This window comes from Perognathus longimembris, chromosome 8 (assembly GCF_023159225.1).
Source record: "Perognathus longimembris pacificus isolate PPM17 chromosome 8, ASM2315922v1, whole genome shotgun sequence".
Taxonomy (NCBI): domain Eukaryota; kingdom Metazoa; phylum Chordata; class Mammalia; order Rodentia; family Heteromyidae; genus Perognathus; species Perognathus longimembris.
Window position 1 is genome coordinate 24,663,950 of NC_063168.1, and position 26,717 is coordinate 24,690,666.

A 26,717-nucleotide genomic window follows, 5' to 3' on the forward strand; every position below is an offset into this window, starting at 1 on the left:
CCAGTGCTGGACATGGGAAGGAGAAGCCAGGCTGCTGACCACCAGTCACTCCGGGGTCCCAGGGCCTACAGAAAGGTGACATCATCGTAGCTGACATCGTAGTTTCCAAAGGCTTCACCAATGGGACGCAGGCGAAGTGGCTTGCCTTCTACAGCTCTTGGCCAATGCTAACAAAGCAAAAGGGGGCCCGGTTTTCGGTATAGAACCAATAGAAAACGGAAGAAGCACGAGGCGGAGTTGCCAATTGTGTCACCAATTGGGGAGAGAGGGTGGAGCCCGGGCCTTGTCAAGTGTGGCCAACCAGGGAGAGGAGCGGACTTTGGAGGTGGAGCCGTGGTGCCCCCGCCCAATCGGACAGGGCTAGGGGCGGGGCATCTCCGGGGGTGCCCAATGGGGGACGCTGCCAGAGCAGGCCTGTCAAGAGAAGGCGCTGGGGGCGGGGGGACGGTGAGTCGGGGATAAACACTCGGCGGCGGTGGCGGCGGCTTGCTCTGCTCGGGGTTCTGTCACGGTGTTGGCAGTGCCCGGCTCTCCGGCCCCCTCCCCCTCTCCCGCCCGGCGAGGGTGGTCACCGGAGAAGCTCTGTGCCTTGCTCGGCGGAGCGGGTCTACGGAGGGGCGCGGGTGTCCGGCGGCGGCAGCTGGCCAGTGGGCAGTGGGGGTTGGTCCCGCGGCTCCGGCCCCCGGTGCAGAATGGCGGCGGCGGTTCGAATGAACATCCAGATGCTCCTGGAGGCGGCCGACTATCTGGAGCGGCGGGAGAGAGGTGCACGGGGTTGGAGAAGGGTCTGGCCCAAGCCCGGGCCGGGGGTGGGTGCTGAGGGGTCCGGCTGTGGGGTCGGAGCGCCTCGCCTGTGCGAGGGGTGGTTGGAGGCACGGAGAGCGCGACCGCGAGCTCTCCCAACCCCTCCGGCTCTCCCCACGCGCGCTCCGAAAGGAGGCCGTCGCTGCCCCCAAAAGCTGTGAGTGGGGGTGAGAGAGAGGCTGCTGTCCCCGTCCCGAGCGCCGCCGCCGCCTCCCCACGCCCCCGCAAGTAGGGGGCCAGGGCCCCCTTCCCGGGTTTGCCTCACCTGCGCCCGTTTCCCGGGGCAGAGCACCAGGGTCTCCCCAGACCCCAGCCACTGTGTCTGCCCCGCACCCCCACCTTGGCCCGAAGGTCGGCCCCCACTTGACCCACCAACCTGCGGGACGTTGTCACTGGGCGACCCAAGCCCCGCGAGCGCAGCCACTTGCTGTGCGCCTTTCCCAACAATGAGCAGCTGGAACCTTCCTTACACCTGCTCCGAACTGAGGGCATTCACACAATTCAAAAAAAAAAAAAAAAAAAAAAAGCAAAAAACCCAACATCATTGTTCTCAGAATTCCACCTTACCCTGTTACTGAGTTATTTCTACAGTGTTCATGTAAAGATAAATAAATGGAAAAAATGAAACACTGGGATGGGGAGAGAGTATTAAATGTTCTGGACTCATTCATTAACTGGATCCTCCGGTTTTCTAGAAGCTGAACATGGTTATGCCTCCATGTTACCATACAATAACAAGGACAGAGGTGCCTTAAAACGGAGGAATAAATCTAAGAAGAACAACAGCAGTAGCAGGTAATTTGGTAAATATTCCTCCTTCCCTTTTAGATTATGCTGTGAGGTAACAAATGGAAGGTTGTGGGTTGCCTATTGGGATTATAACCTGGCAAATACATTAAGTGGTGAACACGATTTAGTAATGGACACATGGTTTTATGCCAGGAGAGGAAGCAGCCCTTCTGTTTAAGTTGAGGGGACTGAAAAGAACAAGGAAATAAGGATGTCTGAGTCTTTTATGAACTTCAAAATTTTTTAATTTGGTTTTTGGCCTCTTTTGGAATAAAAAAGGAAGCTTCAAGTGATATTAGCAGTAGGGACAGTATTTTTGCCTTCAGTTGCAGATTCTGGGCAAAAGTATCTGATTTGGCATAAATAGTAAGATTTTATTTTGACATGAGAATTAAAAACAGTTGTTTGAACATCTAATTTGTCACATCTATTAATAATGGCAAAGAGGAATGATAGGGGTTAAGATATACCTCTCTGGTGATGGAACAACATATAATATTTAATTATTAGTATATTATAACTTTTTCATATTAGCTTAATAAATTGTTATAGTTCTTTAAAGCTGTGACTCTCACTGCAAAGTATTTGGCAAATAGTCAGAAAAACCACATATTAATGTTCTAAGCATAATCTGTGGTATTGTACATATAAATATTCCACCAAGGTAAGTGCCCTTGGTGTCCCTCTCTTTGCCCTGAAAATATTAGTTGGCTAGGCAATCTTGTTTTACTAAATCCACTCAGCTATCCCTTTTAGGTCAGTAAATTAAAATCCTTGATTTTTTTCATTATTGACTTAGAATCCTAATCTTCCCCTCACCAATTAACTCTGTGGATTGCCACTATGGCTTATTACAAACTGACCACTAAACACCAAGAAGTTCCCACTTAAATTTAAAAGCCATTCATTCTTGGTATATATTTTGTCCTTAGCTTACCCCATGGTCCTTAGTGTTGTGGAATCACAGGATATGAGTAGCACACTTTGGGCCACACTCTAAGTAGGCACATAAAGACTGAACCTGTTAATTACCTGGTAGATTTTCCTTGTCCTTCCATCTTGGCATAACCTGAAGGTGGTAGCCAGTAGTTCTGTGCATGAGTACTAAGGCCCTTTAAGAAAGATATTAATACTAAATTGTATCATATAATAGTATCAAAACGAGCTGAATTGCATTTTGTCACAGTATTTTTAACTTTTTACTTAGAAAAACTTTGAGGACTTTCATTTTGTTTTTCAGGGAAAAAATTCCACTTTTGCTTTTATTTTTGTCCACTCAGGATTTAAGAAGAATCATCCGTGTTAATAATGTAGGCTTAATACCCTAAAACATTTTTTTCCTGAGTTTCATAGGAAGGTAGTGTATGTGTGTGCGAGATACTCTGTAAGTAGGAGTGGAAAAGGATATGAACAGAACTGGTGTAATCACTTGTGTGTGTGTGAGGGGGGGGGGACTTGAACCCAGAGCCTGAGTGCTATCTCTGAGCTATTTTGCTTAAGGCTAGCACTTTACCGGTTGACCCACAGCTCTACTTCTGGTCTTTTGGTGATTGAGAGTTTCCCAGACTTTTGTGCCCAAACTGGCTTTGAACCAGGGTCCTCAGCTCAACCTCCTGAGTAGCTTTGCCTGATGAGTGAGAGGGAGTACTTTTCCCTTGAACAGTAAAAAGAAAGATTTGGCAATGGTATTAAACTTCTCAGGGAGTGAAAATGCAGTTTATTATCAAAAGAACAAAAAAATAAATATGGAATCATCTAGAGACACATTGGCATATAGAAAGAATATTTTCTAATTCCTGCTGATTTTTCAAATCAATACTTATTTAGAATTGAAATAGTCTAAATAATTTGTTTCCTTTCTTCATTTTATTTGTCTATTTATGTTTGTTTATTTACATTTAAAAGACAAGGTCTTATCCAGGCTAATCATCCTCTTGCTTCAGCTGCTCAAGTAGCTGAAACTGCAGACGTGTGTGTTTCCTTACAGTAGTAAAGCAGCTCTAACATTCATGTGAAAGAGGAAGTTCGACTTGACCATCAAATTCTTGTATCCCACAGTGACTATATAAGTAACCTGACATGAGGAGTGTTTCTTTTGAACCTAAGGACTTTCCCTATTTCCCAGATACACCTGTAGTTTGGGCTAGCTTTCTCTTTCTTTCTTTCTTTTTTTTTTTGGCTTGAACCCAGGGCCTGGGTGCTGTCCCTGAGCTATTTTGCTCAAGGCTAGCACTCTACCACTTTGAGCCACAGCTCCACTTCTGGTGTTCTGGTAGTTAACTAGAGATGAGTCTCACTGGATGTTCCTGCCTAGGCTGGCTTCAAGTCACAATCCTCAGATCTCACCTCCTGAGTAGCTAGGATTAGAGACGTGGGCCACTGGCATCTGGCCAGAATCTACTTTTAAATGTTGAAGTTTGATCTTCATTAATAATTCCAGAATTATCAAATCTTCAATAATCACAGGAAAAATAGTATGATACAATGTATATATGTATATATACATACATTATGTATATACAATATAATATACAATATATATTGTGTGTGTGTTTGTGCGCCTCTACTGAGGTTTGAACTTACAGCCTCATAGTTTTGCTTAGCTTTTTCACTCAAGACTGGTGCTCTATCATTTTAGCCACACTTCCACTTCTAGCTTTCTGGTGGTTTGTTAGAAATAAGAAGAATCTCTCAGATTTGTCTGTATAAGCTGACTTCAAACAAGGATCCTCATATCTCAGCCTCACAAGTAGCTAGGATTACAGGCATGTGCCACTGACACTCGGCAAGCTATATATATTTTATACTGCTTTAACCTTTGACCTAATCACTGAGTTAGTCACTAATGAAAAAACTGTTTTTATCAAACCCAGTGCACTTCAGTAATGTCCTAGCTAGGACATTAGGACATAAAAGACCCCTTTTAAGAATATCATGTCTTCAACACTCTTAAATAATCAGATAAAATCTGTGGTTTCTAAAAGTTGAAAATTTGAAGGTCTTGTGCTTCCTGTGGAATTTGTGGAACAGTTTATCTTGGAAATTCAGAAGCTTATACAAATATTACTCTAATCAGTCTATCTAAAAACTCCAGACATATTTTGGTATGAGCACCCTTTGTACTCTTCTTTTCAGTCTACACACCTTTCTCTCCTCCTACTACTAAAAACAATCCTTTTCTCTGTTTAAGCGAGGAAATCTTGACCTGTGGTCATATACTTTCATCTTTTAAAAAAAAAATCTGTCAGACTTTGAGCTTACTGTTCCCATTGAAAAGTAAAATGTCACATATTTTAATAAAAGCCAAAGGTTTGCAGTACATTGTTAACTTTGGTATCCACTGGCCATTGAAGGAATTAAATCCTCAGAATGATGTTATTCAGGCCGATGGATATAACCAAGTGAATCAGCTGAAAACCTCTTTAATGTGTGGCCTGTCCTGGGACTTGAACTCAGGGCCTGGGAGCTGTCCCAAGGCTTTTTTGCTGAAGACTAGCACTCTACCACTTGAGCCAACAGCTTCACTCCCAGATTTTTTAGTGATTCATTGGAGATAGGAGTCTTATAGACATTCTTGCTCTAGCTGGCTTTGAACCATGATCCTCAGATCTCAACCTCCTTAGTATTATAAGTGTGAGCCACCTGCACCTGACTACTGAAAATGTTTAAGTTAACCAATTTAGAGGTTGATATATCATTTACCTAGAAAACAAATATTCTAAAATTACTGTCACTATTTGGTCATTTGTTTTTCCTTATGAATAAAAATTCATCTCTGGGGAGGGGTTCTTGTAAAAGAAAAATTTTAATGCCTATTTCAAGATAATCCTTGGCCCCTGCACGCACACACTTTCCAGCATGCCCTGTATGTGATGTAAGTAAATTTGGCAGTGGTGGTGCCACTGATGCAAATGTGTGGTTGACAATTCACGGGCTCATACTCCTCCCTGAGAGCTAGGAGAATTTATCTCCTAGGCCCAGTAAGTACTGATGTGCCTCCACTGAATTCATTATCTGTGCTGGGGAGTAAACTCCTAAGCTGATTAGAATTCCCACAAAGAACTTCCTTTATCAGACCGGGAAGCTCCTTAAGCTCCTAACCTGTTCTAGGGAGGGAGGGTTGTGTGAGGAGGACACTGAAGGAGCCACATTGACTCCTTGTGACTTTGTGGACAGCTGTCCCTAAAGTCTCAGACCAGCCCTATCTTCAAGGTCAGCTATAAAAACACTAATAATATGATTTCACATCCACCACACCTTTCATCCAAGGCACTCGACTCACTTTTACAGTTGCTACCTCATTGATCCATGCTTGCTCAGTAGATTATTGACAATTATTCTTATTCCTGTTTTACAGAGAGGTTAACCAAGGACAGGATGGTAAAAAAAAAATCTATTTTTCCTGTAGTACTAGCCAGTAGCAAAGCTGAACTTCAGTTTTCACTGCAGCTTCTGCTTTAACTAGACCATTGCCTTTATGTGGAGCTGAGTTATATTATTTGCTAGGTATTTAGCGTAGCATTTTTCAGGAGTTTGGATCTAAGACAGTGAATCCAGGGACTTGAAAGAGTTGGGAAGGTAGGGAAGGGAGTTATTTTTCCTTTTAAAATGATCCACTGTAGCCAGGTGCCAGAAGCTCACACCTGTAATCTAGTTACTCAGGAGGCTGAAACCTGAGGATCACAGTTTGAAGCCAGCCTGGGCAGAAGAGTCTGTGAGCTTCCTATCTCCAATAAACTACTCAGAAAAAGCCAGAGGTGGTGCTGTGGCTCAAGTGGTAGTATGCCATCCTTGAGCCAAAAGAAGCTCAGAGACAATGCTCAGATCCTGAGTTCAAGCCCCAGGACCTGTACAAAAAAACAAAACCACAACAAATCCTATACATTATAGTTAAATAATGTATAAAGTAAAAAGAAATACTGCAGTTAAATAACGTATAAATTTTTAGTATATGCTCCTCCTAGAAAAAAAACTACCAAGGCTGGGTAAGGGTACCACCTCCACTGTTTTACTCCTAGTCTAAAGAAAGCTTTGTGGTATTATATAACCAAAATTCACATCACTTTGTGCAGCTGTTTTTCTCTTTGTATAAATAGACCCTTTTATTCCCTTTCTTTAAAAAGGATCACTTTTCCACCAGGGAATGCATGGCTCAGGATGTCACTGCCCTTTGACTCTTACTTTAGATATTTACATTAATCTAACTCCCCATATGTATTTATTTCTTTAGTAAAGGATTTTGTTTTTTTAATTTTTCTGCCTTTCCATTCTTCTACCAGATTAGACAAGAAAGAAGTTCAATTAATGGTGTTGTGACAAAAATAATCTTATTTTCTTATTGTTTCCTCTTTCAGATCAACACACAATGAAATGGAGAAGAATAGGTGAGTCGGAGATTTTGGAGGGTGGGGTCTGGGGAGTTTTGATGAATTTTCTACTTTACAAATACTGTACTAATATGTCGGGTAGAGGAAAAGCTTGGCGATTCCCAAGACCACAGTCCTGCCCCTCATCCTCAGGCCACTCTTGAGGAATGCCTTTGCATGACTGTTCCACAGACCAAAGCATGTTAAGTCATAAGCAGTGTTTCCATGACAAGTGCTTTAAAATTTTACATACATCAGCAATACTGTCTTAAATCATGTGTGCATAGATACATATATATCTACCTATATACTTGAAACTTACTTGGAAGTGAAAAGTCTCAAAATTCAGGCAAATGTGCATGGGGCAGAAGTTGTAGATAGTGACTAACTGGAGGAGGGTTTACCCCCTCACTGGGCACCATCTTGACATAGCCTGAGCTGAATCTCTTTTGCCTGGATTGCTTTTGCAGCTTATTTAAATATTTTCCAAATCAACTTACCCCTCCTTCAGTGGTGGCAGCCTAGCAGTGATTCATCCCTGGCTGTACATTAAAATCACAAAGCTTTTTATTTGAATGTCTTTAAAAAATATATTTAAGTGAAGCCGGGCTCTGGTAGCTCAAGCCTGTAATCCTAGCTACTCAGGAGGCTGAGCTCTGAGGATCTTGGTTTGAAGCCAGCCTAGAGAGGAAAGTCCATGAAACTCTTATCTTCAGTTAACTACCAAAAACTCAGAAGTAGAACTGTGGCTCAAGTAGTAAAGCGCTAGCCTCAAGCTAAAAGAAGCTTAGGGACATCACCCAGGCTCTGAGTTCAAGCCCCGGGACTTGCACACACAAAAATATTTAAGTTAAACACTTTATACATATGTACTTACATATTGGGAGGAGAGAACAAATTTTTATTCCTACTGATTCTTTAAAATAACTTTTTTTGGGGGGTGGGGGGGGGGTACCAGTACTGAGGGCTTGGACACTGTCCCTTAGTTTTTTGTTTTCTGTTTTTGTTTTTTTCCTCAGTTAGCACTGAACTAAACCACAGTTCCACTTCTCACTTTTTCGCTGGTTAATTGGAGATAAGAGTCTCATGGGGCTGGGAATATGGCCTAGTGGCAAGAGCACTTGCCTCATATACATGAAGCCCCCCTGGGTTTGATTCCTCAGCACCACATATATAGAAAAAGCCAGAAGTGGCGCTGTGGCTCAAGAGTGCTAGCTTTGAGAAGAAAACAAAAAAAGCCAGGGACAGTACTCAGTCCCTGAGTTCAAGCACAACTGACAAAAAAAAAAAAAAAAAGTCTCATGTACTTTTCTGTCTGTGTTAATTTCAAATCATGATGGTCAGATCCTCCTAAGTAGCTAGGATTACAGGTGTAAGCCCACAGTGCCTGGCTAAAATCACTTTATCTTTAAGTATATAAAAGTAGAGCAAATAATTTTATCAAATCCTGTATATCCATTACTTTTTTTTCCCATAATTATCAGGATTTTTGCCTAAAGTAGGAATCAAGTCTGCCCCTCTCCATGGAGTGTTTAAAAGAAAATTTTCTCTCTCTAGTAAAGAATGTGTGTGTGCTAATACTGAGACTTGAACTCAGGGCATTGATTATTTCAGGCATAAGCCACCAGCACCTGTCTGTTGTAGTAAAGACTTTTTAAAAAAGAAAATGTAACACATCTTTATGCTGAAAAGCAACAAATAATGATTCTTTGTGAAGTTTCACACACACACACACACACACACACACACACACACAGTGCAGACCTCTCAGCAATTCTGATTTAATTGGTTTGAGTTGAGACTGCACTAGTATTTTCAAAGGCTCCCCAGGTGACTCTCATGCGCAGCTAGAGCTGAGAACCATTGAACAAGCCTCATCCTGGTCTCTGAGCTCCCATCAACTTGAAATGCGGGGTACCCATCTAAATTGAATGGCTTTCTCAGTGCCCTGCATGAACAAGAAGGTAATGAGTAATGATGCTATTGTAAATATGTGTGGTCTTACTGCATAAATCCCTTACTAGAAAAGGAGCTTGACTCTGAAAGTCAGGATCTGGATATTATTTAGTTTATTAATGAATGAGCAACTAGACCCTTAGCTGGCAGGAAGGATTTTGGAATTTGTGGTCTGTGATGTTAAGGGTGCCTCTTCTCACATGTGTTCCTCTCTCATCCTGCTTTCTTCCTTGCTAATTGCTGTGATTGTGACTGACAGTGTTTTAAGCCCAAGCTTCCTTTGTGCTTTAGGGATTTACATATCATGAGCCAGAAACTCAAAAGCATCTTCTTCAAATGGGAAGGTGGTCACCTGGGACCTCTTTCATCTTTAGATATTCTCCCTTCTTCTTGCCTTTGCAGCAAACAGTAAAGTGACACTATTTTTTGCTGAAAATCCTCTACTTCTTATCACCCTTGAACTTTTTATTTAGGTACTTGTGTTATTATTAATATGTCATCCCCTTGTCACTGTTACTGATTTCAGTACCCTGGATATTGTATATATGTTTATTGGAACTAGGGAAGGGAAGGGGAACATCAAGATGGAGAGACAAAGGATAAAACATGAACCAATCAATGCAACAGCAATACTTACAAAACTATATACTGTAAACCAATTATACAACTCATGTGGGGAGTGGGGAGGAGTTGGGGAGGGGAGAAGGTAGGAGAAAAATGAGGTGTACCCTTTTCTTTTTTTGTATGCCAATTCTGGGCCTGCTCACAGTCCTGGAGCTTCTTTGGCTCAAGACTAGCACTCTACCACCTGAGCCACAGTGCCACTTTCAGCTTTTTCTGGGTAGTTTATTGGAGATAAGAGTCTCACAGATTTTCCTGCTTAGGCTGGCTTCAAACTACAATCCTCAAATCTCAGCCTCCTTGTGTAGCTGGGGTTGCAGGGGTGAGTCACAAGTGCCCAGCTAGTTTTATACTTTTTAACTCTACAAGAATGCTATACCGTGTTATTTATTTTATTATTAATTTATACAGTGTGTCATTTATTTTAGCCATTAGATCTTTACTTTCTGTTTACTGTGGCCCAAGAGCTTATGTTTGTCAGTGGATAGCAAGAGTTCATACTGAATCAAATCAGCAAGGTCCCTTTGTAGAGAAATGTTGCATTTGTCTACTAAGAAAGACACAGAAATAGCTTCAGTTAAAACACTGAGTGCCTCTATGGAGGCAGAAATTCTAGAAAACTGGATTTAAGGTCACCACTGGGTACTTAGAATTCAGATTGATTCCCTATGACCAGCCAACTTTTGCTTTTTGAAGGATTAGTTTTCTATTTTCTTCCCTTTCTTTTTGGAATTTTGTCTTGTAAGGTCTCAATTCTTTGTCTGGTTTAGAGGATGTGGATAGATGAGAAGGAAATGACCAAATTTACTTCATTTAAACAAGTATTGATTGCTGCATCCCAGAGGCAGAGGTAACGTTTCTGGCCCTTCTCCCTTGTACGGTGCAGATGCTTAGTCTTGGTGTTCAAACAGCTTCTGTTGTAGCCTCACTGGCTCTGTAGCTGACTCCTATAGAGAATACCTCTGCATCAGAGTGGCACTTCAGCCAACTTTTGCCTTACTATATGACATAAAAAGATTACCAGGTTCTCAAAACAAAACCAACTTAAGTCAATGAGTTCTAAACTGGTTATATTTTTGTCTTTGGTATTACAGAGTTGATTTCACATGGGTTAGTGTTTTTAGATGATAACCTTTTTCTCTTGCACCTTAGCACTTCAAAACAGTGTTATTGTAGGTAATGGGGACTCCACTACGAGGACATAGCAGTCAATACTGCCATGCTTAGGTTTCTTGACATTGGTGGGAAGATGAAAGAAAAGACATGTAAAACTGGAGTTTGGTGAGCACCTCAGATGCTCCGTAGTAGGTATGGGGAGTACAGAGCCCAAAGAGCCCTATCCCTTACTATCCAACATTGTAATTATTTCCATAGGGTAAATTTATAGCTGTGGAATTAAACATATATAAATTTTTATGGTGGTTGATGTGGATTGCAAGACTGCCCACCAGGCAGGTCACATGTAGTATTTTCCTTATACTTGTAATAGTTGATGATAAAAAGTAATAACAAAAATGCATATAAGGCACTTACTTTAATTTGCATTTCATTTTCTTACTTTTTTGTGAGTGGGGGGGGGGTGTGGAGTGGAGGACTGGAACTGGGCTTTAACTCAAGGTCTGGGTGCTGTCCTTTAGCTTTTTTCATCAAGGCTGACATTGTACCACTTGAGCCATGGTTCCACTTGTGGCTATTTAGTAGTTAGCTGGAGATTAACCATTAAAAAGAACCTCACAGACTTCTCTTCCTGCGCTGGCTTCAAAACATCTTCAGATCTCAGATTCTTGAGTAGCAAGGATTATAGATGCAAGCCACCAGCCTACAACTGCTTTCTTACATTACTAGCACAGTAGAACAATTTTCACTGGTGTGTGCATGTGTCTTTATTTCCTGTTAAGTAACTTTTGTACAAGTTTCTACTAAGGAATTTACCTTTTTCTTTAAAAAAGATTCCATAATATAAAGGATATATGAAAGTTATTGCCCCTTTTCTATCTCATAATTGTCCAGCTTATTGTTTACCTTCAAGAAGTCAGCGCTCAATGTTTGAAGTCACTGCCTCTAATATATACTCCACTCCTGTTTATGGCTAAGTCTGTTTCTAGACTTGGTTTCGCAATCCATTAACCCATTGGTTCTTTCTATGTCTGTTTACAGTGTGGTTTTTTGTTTTTTGTTTTTTTTTGTTCATAAGGAGGTTTATTAGTGGTGCCATGGTTCCCACGGGAGAGGGAGCTACATGGCGTCTGCACCTTATCCAGGTCTGTTTGCAGTGTTTTTAATCATTGAGGTTTTAGCATGCAAGTCAGGATCTGGTAAAGCACATCTCTGCTGTTTGCCTTCCTTTTTTTTTTTTTTTTTTCATTTTGCTATTAGCTATTTTCAGCAGTCTATTTTTCTGACAAATTTTCCTTGTGTAGAGTTTGAACTCAGAGCCCTATACTTGCTAGGCATGTGCTCTACAACTTAAACTACACCCTTTTTCTGCTTTTCAGTTATTTTTCAGATTCTCATGTGTTTGCCCAGGTTGGCCTCAGACCACCATCCTATGTAGCTCCAGTTCACAGGTGTGAACCACAATGCCTACCTTATTTGTCCAGATGAGGAGGTCTCACTAACTTTTTGCCTGCACTGGCCCCAAACTGCTATTCTCCTTATCTCTTCCCGGAGTAGAGGGGATTACAAATGTGAGCTGTAGTACCTAGCTTTTTTTTTTTTTTTTTTGGCCAGTCCTGGGCTTGAACTCAGGACCTGAGCACTGTCCCTGGCTTCTTTTTGCTCAAGGCTAGAACTCTACCACTTGAGCCACAGTGCCACTTCCGGCTTTTTCTGTTTATGTGGTGCTAAGGAATTGGACCCAGGGCTTCATGCATGCTAGGCAAGCACTCTACTGCTAAGCCACATTCCCAGCCTCAGTACCTAGCTTTTCTGACAGTTTTAAAAATCAACCCCATCAATCCCTCATCCCTCGATTTCTTTCTTTTTTTAAATTAAAATGGGATAATTCCGGTGCTTTTTTTTTCCCCAGCACTGGGGTTTGAACTGAAGGCTTTCTAGGCAAGTACTATGCTACTTGAGCCATGCCTGTAATCCCTAACATAAATTAATCTTTTTTCTTTCCTTCCTTCCTTCCTTCCTTCCTTCCTTCCTTCCTTCCTTCCTTCCTTCCTTCCTTCCTTTCTTTCTTTTTTTCTTTCTTTCTTTCTTTCTTTCTTTCTTTCTTTCTTTCTTTCTTTCTTTCTTTCTTTCTTTCTTTCTTTCTTTCTTTCTTTCTTTCTTTCTTTCTTTTTTTGGCCAGTCCTGGGGCTTGGACCTAGTGCCTGAGCACTGTCCCTGGCTTCTTTTTGCTCAAGGCTAGCACTCTGCCACTTGAGCCACAGCACTACTTCTGGCTTTTTCTGTATATGCGATGCTGAGGAATCGAACCCAGGGCTTCATGTATGTTAGGCAAGCACTCTACCACTAGGCCATATTCCCAGCCCTCCTCATAAATTAATCTTATATATGAGGCATTTCCATCCAGGATTTATTATTATTACTAATACCTCTCTTCTGTCTCTAAGTAAAGTTTAGAGTTTTGTAGTGTATCCATTTAAGTTTTTTACATTTCTTACCAAAGATATTCCTAGGTTTATGTACTTTTAAAAGTGTTGTTGTCGTTGTTTTGTGAGCCCTGGGGCTTGGACTCGGGGCCTGGGAGCTGTCCCTGAGCCTCTTTATGCTCAAGGCTAGTGCTCTGTCACTTGAACCACAGCACCACTTCTGGCTTTTTCTGAGTAGTTTATTGGAGATAAGCGTTTCACAGACTTACTCCTGAGCTGTCTTTGAACCGTGATCCTCAGATCTCAGACTCCTGAGTAGCTAGGGTTACAGGTGTGAACCATGGACACCTAACTACTAGGTTTTGTGTTTGGGTTTTTTTTTTGTAGTAGTAGTAGTGGTTAATTGATTATTGTTAGAACATATGACATTTTTGCTCCTTTGCTGTTATGTATTCTTTATTGATGATAATTCTGATACATTTTCTCTTTATTGAGAATTACACTGGTTTAAATGCTTCTCAATAAAGCCTACAGTAAATAGAAACTGTTATAGCCAATAGTTCAGCAGTCAGATGCCAGAATGTACTTTTCCAAAAGAAGGTTCTAGTATCTCCTTTAATTGTAGAGATGCCCATTTTTTTCTGGAATGGCAATGTGCAAGCTTTTCTGGAATTAGGCAGCTGCTCTAGAGAGATTACCTCTGTCAGAGTCTTCTGACCCTATGACAAAAGATTTGTTGTATGTGCTCTGTGGGAAGACTCAGTGCCTGGTCTAGAGTAGTATTTCCATTTGGTCAAACAGGATTTCAGTGACATCTCATCTGTATGAGAAACCATTTCAATAGGTCTCCTTTGAAATACTGTTGTAATGAATTGCAGGTCCCTGTAGTTGTTTCTGTTGGGTTTGACTTTTCAAGTGAGTGAGCTCTTTCCACTGGACAAGCTAGGAGCTGATGTTTGCTTGGGGTCAGGTTGTGTATGCATTGCAGCACTCTGACTGCTGTGTGTGTGTTTGTCTAGGGCAGCACCCAAGCCCTAAGTTCAAGCCCCAGTACCAGCAAAAAAAAAGAAGAAGAAGAAGAAGAAAAAAGAATAGTCAAAGGGTTCTATAGAACTAGCAAGTATTATTCATAATGTATATGTTGTATTTACAAATTAGGTTCTATGAAAGAAATATTAACAAAGTATACTTAAATATGTTATCCTTTAGTAAATAAGTGATCTTGTATCTTCAAAATGTAGTAACAGAATTTGACTACATTTGTATGCTCTACAAAGACTTCCCAGTACAATTGTGAACAATCTTCAAAATCTTCCAGGGTTCCAACTAAGTTAATAATGATGCATTTGGCACTTGTTTATTAAGCGATTGGAGAGAGAGAGAGAGAGGAAAATACTTCCTCCTCAAAGCATGACATGAGGTTTTCACTTGAATTTTTTATTTCAAATAGTGAAGCTTTGTTCTCAATCCAGAACCTATTGTGATCCTTAATTACTTTTAAAGAGTAGTTTTTATTTGACCTCCAATTATCCTATAGGATTTATAATGATATTTAATCTGAGTCTGTGCCTACACCAAGGTTGGAAAGAATACAGTAAAACTACAGCACTAAATAGGCTACTTTTTCTTTTGTTGTTATAATCTCAGACTCAATTTTAATGAAAAACTAGCACTGAGAGAGGTTAAGTGTAAGGACTTTACTCAAAGAGGAAGTAAGTTGCCAAACATATCAAATTCAAACACTCTGTGTGTGTGCATGCGTGTGCACGTGTGTGTGTGTGTGTGTGTGTGTGTGTGTGTGTGTGTGTGCTGGTAATAAGACTTGAATTCACGGGACTCTTAATTCTACTTGGTGGTTTTCACTCAAGGATAGCACTCTATCATTTGAGCCATACCTCCACCTTCCAAATTCAAACTCTTTAAATCCGATATATAATTATTTATACATCTACAGATGTATAATTATCTCTAGGCTCCAATGAGCTAACAGGAAATCAAAGAATTGGTCTTGAAAGAAACAGAAGATACATAGAAGATCTACATTGTGTGGGTGGATGGATAGATGAATGAATGAATGGATGGATATGATCCACTTATAAAGGAAAAGAAGATTATGATAGGCTATGAAAGCTTAAAAAGTTTTCAGGGGAACTTAAGTTAAAAAGATGTTTGCAGATGAGGTAAAAAGAACATGCTTAGTGGAAGGCGAAAGGAAGCCAATTCTACATGTTTAGGTAGGAACTGATATTTGTTATGGTTTATTGGTAACTCAGATAAATTTACAGTAATTCTTCATATACATGTGTGCTTACTAAATTTTAAGTACCTCAAAAGAAAGATCTCAGTCTTGTTAATCATTTATACCCATCACCTAGGAGGAAAATAGCAACACATAGTAATCCTTTGAGAAATGCTCGTGGAATAAATGAATGAGTTAAGTGTGTTTCACCTGTGAACCTAATTACTTATCCAGCCCTTTACTAGCAAGTACTAATTATTATACATATGTATAGTATGTATAATTAAAAGTTAAATTCTACAAAAAGAAAGATCCATGAGATGTACTTAAGTATTTCATTCATACACTCTGCCCTGACCTTACAATTATGTTTTGTCCTATATTTTGCTATGAAATTCTCAAGGAGAGAGTAAATCTTTGGTGATGACATTTCTCCTAAACAGGTACACTTGCACACCACACATGCTCATGCCCCATTTGACTCCCTCTCAGCCTTGAGGTAGGCATCATCTATCTATGGTGTTCATCTTTTCTTTGAATCTGGTCTTTGATTTACAGACCCACCTGCCTATGACAGCAGGTGATGTATACAACCAAGGAAGCTTGGATATGGAGGCAAAAATAAGGAGCACTTTCCTCAGAGCTGACCAAGGGCATAACAATCAGCCTGGGTACCTTCTGTCAGTGCTTTAGCAGCTGCCTCAACAGCCAGAGCTGTCCTCCCTAGTAACTTCCTTTCCTTGGATATTTACTTTTCCATCATTCCTGGCCAACAAGAGTTGAGGAAAGCTGGTAGAGCTATATGACATGTGAAAAATAAGGGAAATTATTTTGATGTTGACTTCCCCCTTTGTGCTTTTTGAAACAAGCATCTCCCTTCCTCCCCTGCCACACACACACTTACAAGGACTTGCAGTGTTATCTCTATTATGTACTAAACTTACTTCCTTAGGTCTGTTTCTGAGCATATTTATTCTTTCACTTCATTTGTCTATTCCTGCATTAGTACTACTGTGTTTTTAATTATTGAAGCTTTATAATACAATTTACTATCTGGTACAGAACATTCCTCCTCATTATTATTCTTTTTCAAAACTTTTGGCAGTGTCTCACACATTTATTCTCCTAGATGAAGTTTAGACTAATTCCCCAGCATTTAATGAATTAAAGAATACTGTTGGGACTTTGTTTTCTTGGAATTGCTTTAAATTTGTAGACAAGCTTGGGGAACATTGGCATTTTTACTTTGAGGGTTCATATCCAGGAATGTGCTGTTTTTCCACTTACTCAGATTTTCCTGTGCCCTTCAGCTACATTTTATAGTTTTCTTCCCATAGATTCTTCCCAAACATTTTTAAGTTTGTCCCTAAATATGTTATACTTTCTTCTTGCTGTGTGAGTGATTGTAAGTTCTCTGGAAGGTGGCTCTCCAGGTTGGTTATAAAAGGAATATTATAAAAGGATTATAAAAGGAATATTATAATGCTATAGTGGTTCATGGTAATAAGCCTTCTGCAGAGGAAGCTCAGACTGGAAGTACAGCCATATAGGGGGTACTCCTTAGTGTCAGACCATGGCCTGGGCTTCCAGACCTTGTCTTGGTTAACATATATACAATGGTTCCTTGAGTAGATCATGTCAGCCTTGTGCTATCTGGGGAGACACTGTTGCTACACAAGTGAAGTAATTTGTTCAAGACCACATGGAATAGGTGTCACTGCCAGGATCCCAAACCTTTATCTTTTATTATTACACTAATATGTAGGTAATAATGTTTAGGTAGTGAAAATTGTGTTTTCTGAGCTGGGCTCTAGTCTAACTAGAAATGATATATTGAAAGATGACTTTCTTCTATTTTATCAAGTCAAAATATGGTTTCCTTATGCAACTATATCAGGCCATATATAAAAATTAAAGAGGTCGGTGATCCAGCAGGTAAAGCTTGCCAAGGTTCATAACCTAGGTCCTAGCAGCACGGCTCAGCTCCAGAACTGGCAGTTAGTAGAAGCAGGAGGGAGCCAGCACTTGACACAACCCTTTTCTGCCAGTGCTGGGAGCTGGGAAGCCACTGTTGGCAACAGAAAGAAGACTGTTTTATGACCATGTGATGGTAGGAGATCCAAGAGGAGGAATCGGATTAAGGTATTAGGTGGCTTCCTGTAGACAATATGTGGCATGACCCCTTCTAGTTCCCTGAGAGGAATTAGATGTGGGTTAAAATGGGGCAGGGACTCAGAAGTAAGCTTTGACGTGCTTGTGCTGCTTGGATCTGGGAGTTTTATGGATGCTCAAGGCTGACTGAGGAATTCCAGATCCCAAGATAATGTGTGTGTGTATGTGTATGTGTGTGTGTGTGTGTGTGTATGTATGTGTGTGCGTGCACGTGTGTGTGTGTGTGTGTGTGTGTCTGTCTGTCTGTCTCAGAGTTGAGGGTTCTCAGTAGAAATCTGTTTGCTTTCTTATCTGGCCCAGGGGTTGAATCTCACTACATATATATATGTTTTTTCTTTCTCTCTCTATATTGGCCCAGGTAATGGTATTATTGAGACAGGATAACCATGAGGCTCCAGCAATTAGCCACTAGGTTGTTAAGGCAGGCACTGCCAAAGTGTCTGCAAAAATCCAGAAAGAATTTGGGTCTTAATTTTATAGAACTAAAAAAAAGAAAGAAAGAAAGAAAAAGAAAACCAAACACTGACTCAACAGGTACTACCCTCAGCTTCAATTAGTCAAAAACCTTATTCCTAGTTGCACACTAGAAGAATTCTTCAGAAACCCACATTTAGGTAGTGAAAGCAGTGTTCTCTGGGCTGGGCTTCAGTTCAACTAGAAATGATGATGCATTGAAAGATGACTTTCTTATATTTCTTATCAGTAGACAAACTTCCTAAAAACTTTACATACTCATATCTGTATACACCCACATCATCAAAAGACTAATATGCACTATTCTGAGTCATGCAGTCTTTGCAACTAACAAGCAGGCTGATAGATGTCCAAATGTAATTTTAATTTTCGAACTTTTTCTCTTGAAAATTAGTCCACAGACTTTACAGTGAGAACATATAAGTGGCAAGTCACTAATGTAACCATATAAGTGACTAATTATACTTCCTCAAAGTGTTTCCAGGAGCATGGTGTGCTGTGAATACTGTCCATGGTGAACGTTTACACGTAGCTCCTTACGTTTTAACCCCACCCCTCTGCTGCAGTGGGAGGGGCACCCTGCTAGTGCTAATATGGGTGTTTGCTTGTGGCTCTTCCACTTGGACAGAAGTGGACTTCCAGTGGGAGTCTAGGAAAACTGTGAAACAGTTGTGCCCTTACTTCTTCCTGGCTCAGAAGTGAGTGCTGTACTCAAGCTGGTCATGGAATAGAGGCCCTTGGAATGTCCAGGACCATTTCCTCATGATTCAGATGCTTGAAGGTGTGAGAGCAGCAAGTATTAGATCTGCCTTGAGAACTAGGGGTACATGCTTGTAATCCCAGCACTCAGGACACTGGGACAGGGGGCTCTCCTGAGCTAAACAGTAAGGCTCTTGTCTCAAAACATGAAGGGTATAGCTATATGGTAGAGTACTTACTAGGCCCTGGGTTTGACTCCCAGCACTAGCAAAAAAAAAAAAAAAAAAAAAAGACAGTAGATTTTCCTTGGGGGAATATCCTAAGTCTTGATGAAGAGTGTGACTTGGCCAATATCAAACCTAGTTTTCTGTGCTACAGCTTTCTGATATGCCTTTCTTCTTTTGATCTGCATTCCCAACTCAGAAACATTCTTAAGAGGAAGAAAGGGCAAACTGAAAGACACTCATCATTTCCCAGTTCACTTAAAGAGTAGCTCCTGGGTGCTAAGGAGCTCTACCCCAAGTAGTTGTCTGTGGAAGCAGGCCAAGCACCACTGTACATGCTAAGATGTTATAGATATAGACTCTGGCCTCCAACAGTCCAAAGTCTAGTTGTTCAGATGATATAATCTATTAGCAAACACTTATTAAGTGTGTGTGCTGGAGCCACTGTGGCTACATAGTAAAGATTAAGCCCCAACCCCAGCTTCCTAAGGAGTTGGCAGCAGCTGGCTAAGTGACCAATACCAAACAGTGCAGGAAAGTATCAGGGACCTACCAGTGAATATTGGCTATAAGTAAAGCACTCAGAAAATGGAGGGCCGCTCTCTGTATCTTAGGAAGGCTTTGGGGGCTGGTGATTTCAACAAAACCCTCTGAATTTTAACCTGTTTCTCCTGTTCATGAGATCTGCTAGATTCTTTTTTTTGTTTTGTTTTGTTTTTTTCTTTCTTTTTTTTTTTGGCCAGTCCTGGGCCTTGGACTCAGGGCCTGAGCACTGTCCCTGGCTTCCTTTTGCTCAAGGCTAGCACTCTGCCACTTGAGCCACAGCGCCACTTCTGGCCGTTTTCTGTATATGTGGTGCTGGGGAATTGAACCCAGGGCCTCATGTATACGAGGCAAGCTCTCTTGCCACTAGGCCATATCCCCAGCCCCTGTTTTTTTCATTTTTGCCAGTCCTGGGGCTTGGACTCGGGTCCTGAGCACTGTCCCTGGCTTCCTTTTGCTCAAGGCTGGCACTCCACCTCTTGAGCCAGAGCGCCACTTCCAGCTTTTTCTGTTTATTTGGTGCTGAGGAATCAAACCCAGGGCTTCATGCATGCTAGGCAAGCACTCTACCACTAAGCCACATTCCCAGCCCAAGATCTGCTAGATTCTAGAATGAGGCCCAAGCCAAATAAAAAAATAATTATGTAAACTTGCAATATTGTGGTGATTCTACATGTCTGGCCCTTCTCTGACAAAAGCCTCTTGAGTGGGCCTCCTCCTCGTGGCCTCCTCCTTGTGGTCTCCTCTTCAGCTGGTCTTTATTGTATTCCCACTCTGTCCCATTGCACCAGCCAGTCATACTCCAAAATAGAAAAAGAGCTTTTCTCTGCTGTGTGGCACATTTAATAGTGCCACATTGCCAATGACATGCTTTCCCTTTATTTTATAAAAATACATTTAACATTTAGAAAATCAAGAAATTGAAAACAACAACAAAAGCTGATTGAAAACAAAAAAGCATTAAAATTATTCAAGAAAAATTCCCCTTCCTACCTTACTTATCTATGCCCTGCTTTTTCTCTCCCCAGCCAGTCATCATACAAGAAAACATAACAATCAGTTCTTATTTCTCTCCATTTTTATGCAAGTTGTGCCAGGCTTGATGCGGTGCTTTTCTACTTGAGTGTCTAGGAGATCTTGCCTAACTGCACACAGAACGCGTTCTCACCCCTACCTGCAGGTGTATAGCCCTTCAGTGTGAGCATTACCGTAATTCTATCCAGTTCCCTGTGGTGGGGATCTGAGTTATTTCCATTTTTCTATAGCAAGTAAAGCCTCAGTAAGTTAAGTCTACACATGTCATTCTTATATGTTAATACTAGGTGCAGCAGTGATATAGTGATTTAGTGGCTTTGAAAGGGTCTTTCCCAAAGAGATGCCTGAGTTGAAAAGGTTCCCCTCATAGCATGTCACAATTTTCTAATTTGGATATCTTACGGATTATAGAAACCTGGAGAGCCTGACAAATATGCTTAATAATAGCAGATTTAATCCCTACCCCTAACATTTGTATTACAAATAGACTTCACTTAGAAAGCCTGATTTTTGCTTCTCATTGGTTTTTACCAGTCATCTGGCTTCAAACCATATCATTGGTAGCACTTGGCATTTGTATGAAGTTGAGCAACTTCATGCACCTTTAGAGCCCATTTTTCCTTGGGGTATTTTCCAGCCCACTTAGAAGCTCAAATGTTACTCTGATCTTGTCTTTCTAGACGGGCTCATCTTCGCTTGTGCCTGGAGAAGCTGAAGGGCTTGGTGCCACTTGGACCTGAATCCAATCGACACACAACATTGAGTTTATTAACAAAAGCTAAATTGCACATAAAGGTAAGTATATTTTGGGTGCCTCTTGCATAGTGAGGTTTTGTGTGTTGTTATAAAGAACAAGTGTGTATATCCATGATATTCCTCCTTTGAACTCCACCTAGCCTCTTGGATGATCCACAGGCACATCAGATGCAACATGTTCAAACCCCACTGCATATTTCTCACTCCCAGGCACCTGAAGGCGAATGGCCCGCCTAGCTCTCCATGTGATTACGCTAGCCAGAAACTTGGAGGCCCTGGGTAGCCCCTATTCCTCAGCCAGCTTTCTCTAAGCCATCTGATGACCTAAATATTTCACAACCTGCTCTGCTTCCATCTTCACTCCACCATCATCCACTGCAGTAACCCGCAGGGGTCTCCTGCTACTCCAGTCTGCTCGCTATGCTTCCTGAACAATCCTGCCAAACTCTAAGCAACATGTTACTCTGCTTTGAATTTTTCTGTGGCTCAGAACAAACTCCCAGGCCTGTACCACACACTACCTGACCTGGCTCTCCCTGGCCTCTGCAGCAGTATATTGTGCCACACTCCACCTCCAGCTCCTCCCGCGTCCCCCAGCATTTGTCTAGTTCCCTAACCACAGGGCCACTGTGCTGTTCCCTCTGCAGCACGCCGTCTCCTCGCTTCTCCACGTGCTTCACCTCTATGCATCCTTCACATCTCTGCACCAGTCTCACCAGTTCAGAGAAGCCTTTGCTGACCTTCCTGATTCCATCACATGCTTCCTGTGGCAGGTGGTCCTGTCACAGTAAACATTTGACGGTGGTCTGCATGACTATGTGGTGTCTCCATCACTAGACCATAGACTATACATGGGGGAAACCGGGTCTCTGTATGTACCTCAGAACTGACCCTCAGAATCCAGCTTGAATAGCAAAGGGAAAGGTGAGTTGTGTTTGAATTCCTGAAAGCCATAGTGATGGTTAGTAGCCTGCATACTTAACAATTCTGAGGGGAAAACACCCTCTATTTACAACAAAATAGCTACAATTAAACACTCTCCTTAATTATCTGAAGAATATGAGAATCTAGGGGGTAGATTTGCAAAAAGAAGACATCTATGGAAATGTGTTTTTGAGCTCTTCTGCTGGATAATTTGGAGTCAGGATTTCAAGAGGGACTATTATTTCCTGCTAACAACAGAAGTTAATTGGGATTTGGCCTGACACAAAAAAGTGCTTACGTAATTGGGGCATGTACTTGAATAAACATAATTTTAAAGAGAAGCGTGTTTCCTCAGTTCCCAGTCCATGCAGTTTCCTAGTTCAGAGAGATGATGTGTTTGGGATCCCTATAGACCAGGAGACCAGGTTGTGGATTCCTTTCTGCCATCTTTTCAACTCCAAGATTATGGGGTACAGAATATCAGAGTGTCTGGCTCACCCCCAGTGCCCCTATGAAGCCCCCAATCACCTGACACCCACTAACCGTCATGGAAAGGAGACTGCCCAGTGACACACCATATGACTTCTGGGACCAAAGACACATTTCACTGCAGGAAGTGAAATAGAGAGGTCACTGGCAATTTGGAAAGTTCTCTGTGGGCTCCAACAGCTACCTTTTGACTTGCAGAAACTTGAAGATTGTGACAGAAAAGCCATTCACCAAATAGACCAGCTGCAGCGAGAGCAGCGGCACCTGAAGAGGCAGCTGGAGAAGCTGGGCATCGAGAGGATTCGGATGGACAGCATCGGATCCACGGTCTCCTCCGAGCGCTCCGACTCTGACAGGGGTGAGTCGTCCTCGTCCCCCGCCCACCATCCAAGGGGAACGCGGAGGTTTGCAGCCTGAGTTCTCCATAGGATACGCCACCGATATGTGTCTGTCTCTCTCCTCCTCCCCACAGAAGAAATTGACGTGGACGTGGAAAGCACAGACTGCCTCCCGGGGGACCTGGACTGGAGCTGCAGCAGCGTGAGTGACTCTGACGAGCGCGGCAGCATGCAGAGCCTCGGTAGCGATGAGGGCTACTCCAGCTCTGGCATCAAGAGAATAAAGCTCCAGGAAAGTCACAAGTCATGTCTCGGGCTATAGGAGACCACGGTCACCCCGGCCGCCACCCTGCTGGTTGTCCCGAAGGATCTGATTAGGTAGCGTATGGGACCTGCCCATGACACTCTTGCACGCACACTTCAGTGTACCACCTTCACCAAATCAGCTTTGTCCGAGTTCTTGAGGAAGTTCGTAGGGCTGGGTTTCTGATTCTGATTCTGCATCTACTAGCCTCTGTATGTGTGTCTCTTAAAATTTGTCTCTAAGAGACTATACATTCCAATCAATTCAAAGCACCCAAGAATTCTCAGACTGAAAGAGCAATTTTCACATCTCAGCAGCACCCCTCCCCCCTCTTACTGTCTTCATGTAGCTGACCAGACCTTCCTCAGAGTTTTCTGGCTTACTGTTGCTTTCCTAGGAGAAATGTCCAAGTGTGTCTTGTGCTTAGGAAACTAAACTGAAGGAAATGACCTTTGGAAGCTGAGCTCGGGATCTGAGAACTCAGAAGTAAGCTTTGAAAGTGAAGCTGAAGAGCACTTAGCCCCGGCCCTCACCCTGTGAGGAAGTGGGGCCACCTGGAAACTCCCTCCAGGCACAACCCAGGCCAGCTCCACACTCGCCCGCCACATGCGGAGAGAGAAGCGGCGTCCTCACTTTAAAGCGGACGCCTTGCCAGCCTGTCTCTGGGATTGCACAGTTGAGGGAAGTTCCTGCGTTGTTTCTTCTCGCAGACGAAACGGTACAATCTGTGTGCGTGGGTCTGGGGACCTCGCTGTCGTCTGTGGCCTCAAGGCACATTTCCCCCTCCAAGTCTGGTAATGCTACTTGTCTCTGGAACATTTTTTTTCCTACCTCAGAGATAAATGAGATCTCCATTTCCCACTTAACAAGAGTGATTATGCCGCCGCCTTCTTTTTTTTTTTTTCTTTTTCCCCAAATAAGTGACATTTGGTCCAAGTCTAATCTATTTTCTTATTTAGCTTTCAGCAATAACTGAGCTTTGGCACTAGCTGAGCTGGTAGCCATCATCAGTGAAAGAAAAAGTCCACGTTTCTACTGTCTGTGTTGCAGGTGAACAGGAGGGATTTCCTATTAGAATTCCTCTCCGGGCTGATTATTTTTGGATTCCCCCAGAAACTTCTTTATGGAGTCTTTTGGGTTGATAGTTTAAAAGGCTGATTTTTCTCTTTGGTTATGACTTCTCCTGAAAGTGGTCTCCCACTTGGTAGCATTTTTATTTAAGCTAAAAACAGAGCACATGTATATGTACATAAAACACATGAAATCTATAAATACTATTTATTCATTTTATATAAACTAATGTAATGGAAAATAAATTCTTATGACTTTGTGCTTTTATAGATGTTCTAGCAACTTTGTATGTAGGTAGCTACAAAATTGGTTCACTCCCCTTAATATTTTTGCATTCATCTTTTTGAGGGCTTGATATTTTCAAGCCTCTGGTGAATCCTTTTCATTGAATCTGAACTGTTTGTAAGATCTGTGACGCTGAAGCAGAGCGTGTGTCACAAAGCAATGGAACATTCCTAAAATCTAAGGCGCACTGCGACGGAAGGGCTCCACGCTGGCTCGCAGTGGGCACCGCCCCGTGGCCCCCATGATCCTGTGGTCACTGGCGCACCTCAGCCTTGCACGACATCGAGCACCTCCACCTTCAAGTTCAAACGTAGTCTGCGCTGGAGTTCATCTGCTACACGAAGAGCAATCTAAACAAAGCAAGATCCCTTTTGTGTGTTGCTTTTTTTTTTTTTTACTGATTCCTTAATATATTAAGAAAAGATTTCATTGGAATTAGTGCGTTCCTCAGTGATTCGAAAGTCATCTATAACACTTCTGGGGTTCCCCCCCCCCTTCATTTTTACTTTGGGTAGGGGGAGGGGCAGGTGAAAAAGGTGTGTTTTTTTTTAATTGTTGGAATCTTTTCCAATTACCAGCTGAAGATTTGCACTGAAATACAACTTGTATGCCTTTTGCATTTTTGAAAATCTGCTTCCTGAATTTAAGCAGAGGGATAGTGTTCAAAGAGCCAGCTCAGCCTGTAACATGACTGAAGAAGATATGACTGCACTTTGAGGTCCTTTTCGAGCGCCATTCGTAAGACCTCTCAAGCGTTTTGTTTCATTACTACATCCAAGCGCCTCCCAAGTCCACGATGCTACATGCCACCTGGCACCGAAATGCAAGACTTCGGAAGAAGCTTGTGGGCTTACATGGGGAGAGGGTGGGAAGGGAACAAAATTTGTGTACTTGTTTTTTTGATTTACAAATAAGGCATCTAAGAGATGCCACTATTTTCTGTGTTTTAAATGTTGTGCCTTTGAGTTTAAACTGCATTTTTTGGTCTTTTTGGTTGAAATATGAAATGTACTGTCCCAATATAAAAACAGTAATTATTTGACCTTTGCACTGTTTGTCTGGTCCTTTTCAATTTGATTGCATCTAGATGTGGAACTCTCTCTATTTTTAATGCACTAGTGATAAACTGACACCAGGGCTAGACATTACTTTCAAAGCTCAAGGTAGACTAAGTCAGCACGCGAGACAGCTTCTCTCTAACCAAAACTAACCTTCAGGACCAGCAAACTCAGCCCTAGGCAGCTAATCCCCTTCCCCTCACGGCTGAACAGCAGCCCTGATGTTGCCAATCTGTCCTCTCTCATTCACTGATCCACCAGCGTGATTGCTAAGAACGTGTCTTTTTGGTTGTTTTGATTTTTCTTAAGCAAAATGAAAAGATCTTTCTATTAAGATTCTTGAGGGGGGTAAGGGGAGGGGCAAAGATATAAACCCTAGCCATTAAAACTTTGACAGTTATACTCAAATATAGATGTGTACAAATATAGGCACATGCATATTTTTATGTGAAAGTTCTTTTTAAAATCGAAACCAAGCTTATTGGTACTATCATAATGCAAATGGGAAAATAAGAGTATGACATTTAATGTAATTTCATGCCATGAGGAAAAAAAAAATGTGTGTGTGCTTCTGTTACCATCCTCTGAAACCACAGCTTCCCATCCCTGGTCAGCTTTGAATGACAGGCTGAATAGGAGGATGAGTGAAGTTGTTCTTTTGCTAAGCAGAGATCTTGAATTCTTCAAGGTACTGGTAGCAACAGTTGGCTCCTCTATCTACTCACAGGCCTAATTTAGCTAGTTCAGTCATTCCTACAGCATCACAGTATTGAGCAGGACCTAGAACCCTCCGGGTCACGGGTCATGCAAGACTAAAACACTTGCAGCGTCAGCTTGGAGTTGAGTGTTATGTAGACCCTGAGTCTGCAGTGGGCCACTTAAGTGTTGTTTTGGTTTTGGTTTTAAAGCAAACATTTTCCATTTTCCTTTAACTTTTCTTTTTCTGAAGCAGGGTCTTGTTCCAAATCCCAGACCTTTTCTCTTTTTCATTAAAAGGAAAGGCCCTCTGGGTTTCCTATGGGCCTTTC

At 41.9% G+C, this 26,717-nt stretch overlaps 1 protein-coding gene across 1 annotated transcript; it reads left to right on the top strand.

Annotated features, from left to right (window-relative positions):
- Positions 1 to 25,678, top strand: Mxd1 (MAX dimerization protein 1). Its single transcript, XM_048352674.1, has 6 exons — positions 1 to 765; positions 1,500 to 1,599; positions 6,948 to 6,977; positions 21,145 to 21,259; positions 22,832 to 22,991; positions 23,106 to 25,678. The coding sequence occupies exons 1-6, from the start codon at positions 693 to 695 to the stop codon at positions 23,291 to 23,293; spliced, it is 666 nt and encodes a 221-aa protein (XP_048208631.1). The 5' UTR covers positions 1 to 692; the 3' UTR covers positions 23,294 to 25,678.
- The last annotated feature ends 1,039 nt before the right edge of the window (positions 25,679 to 26,717 follow it).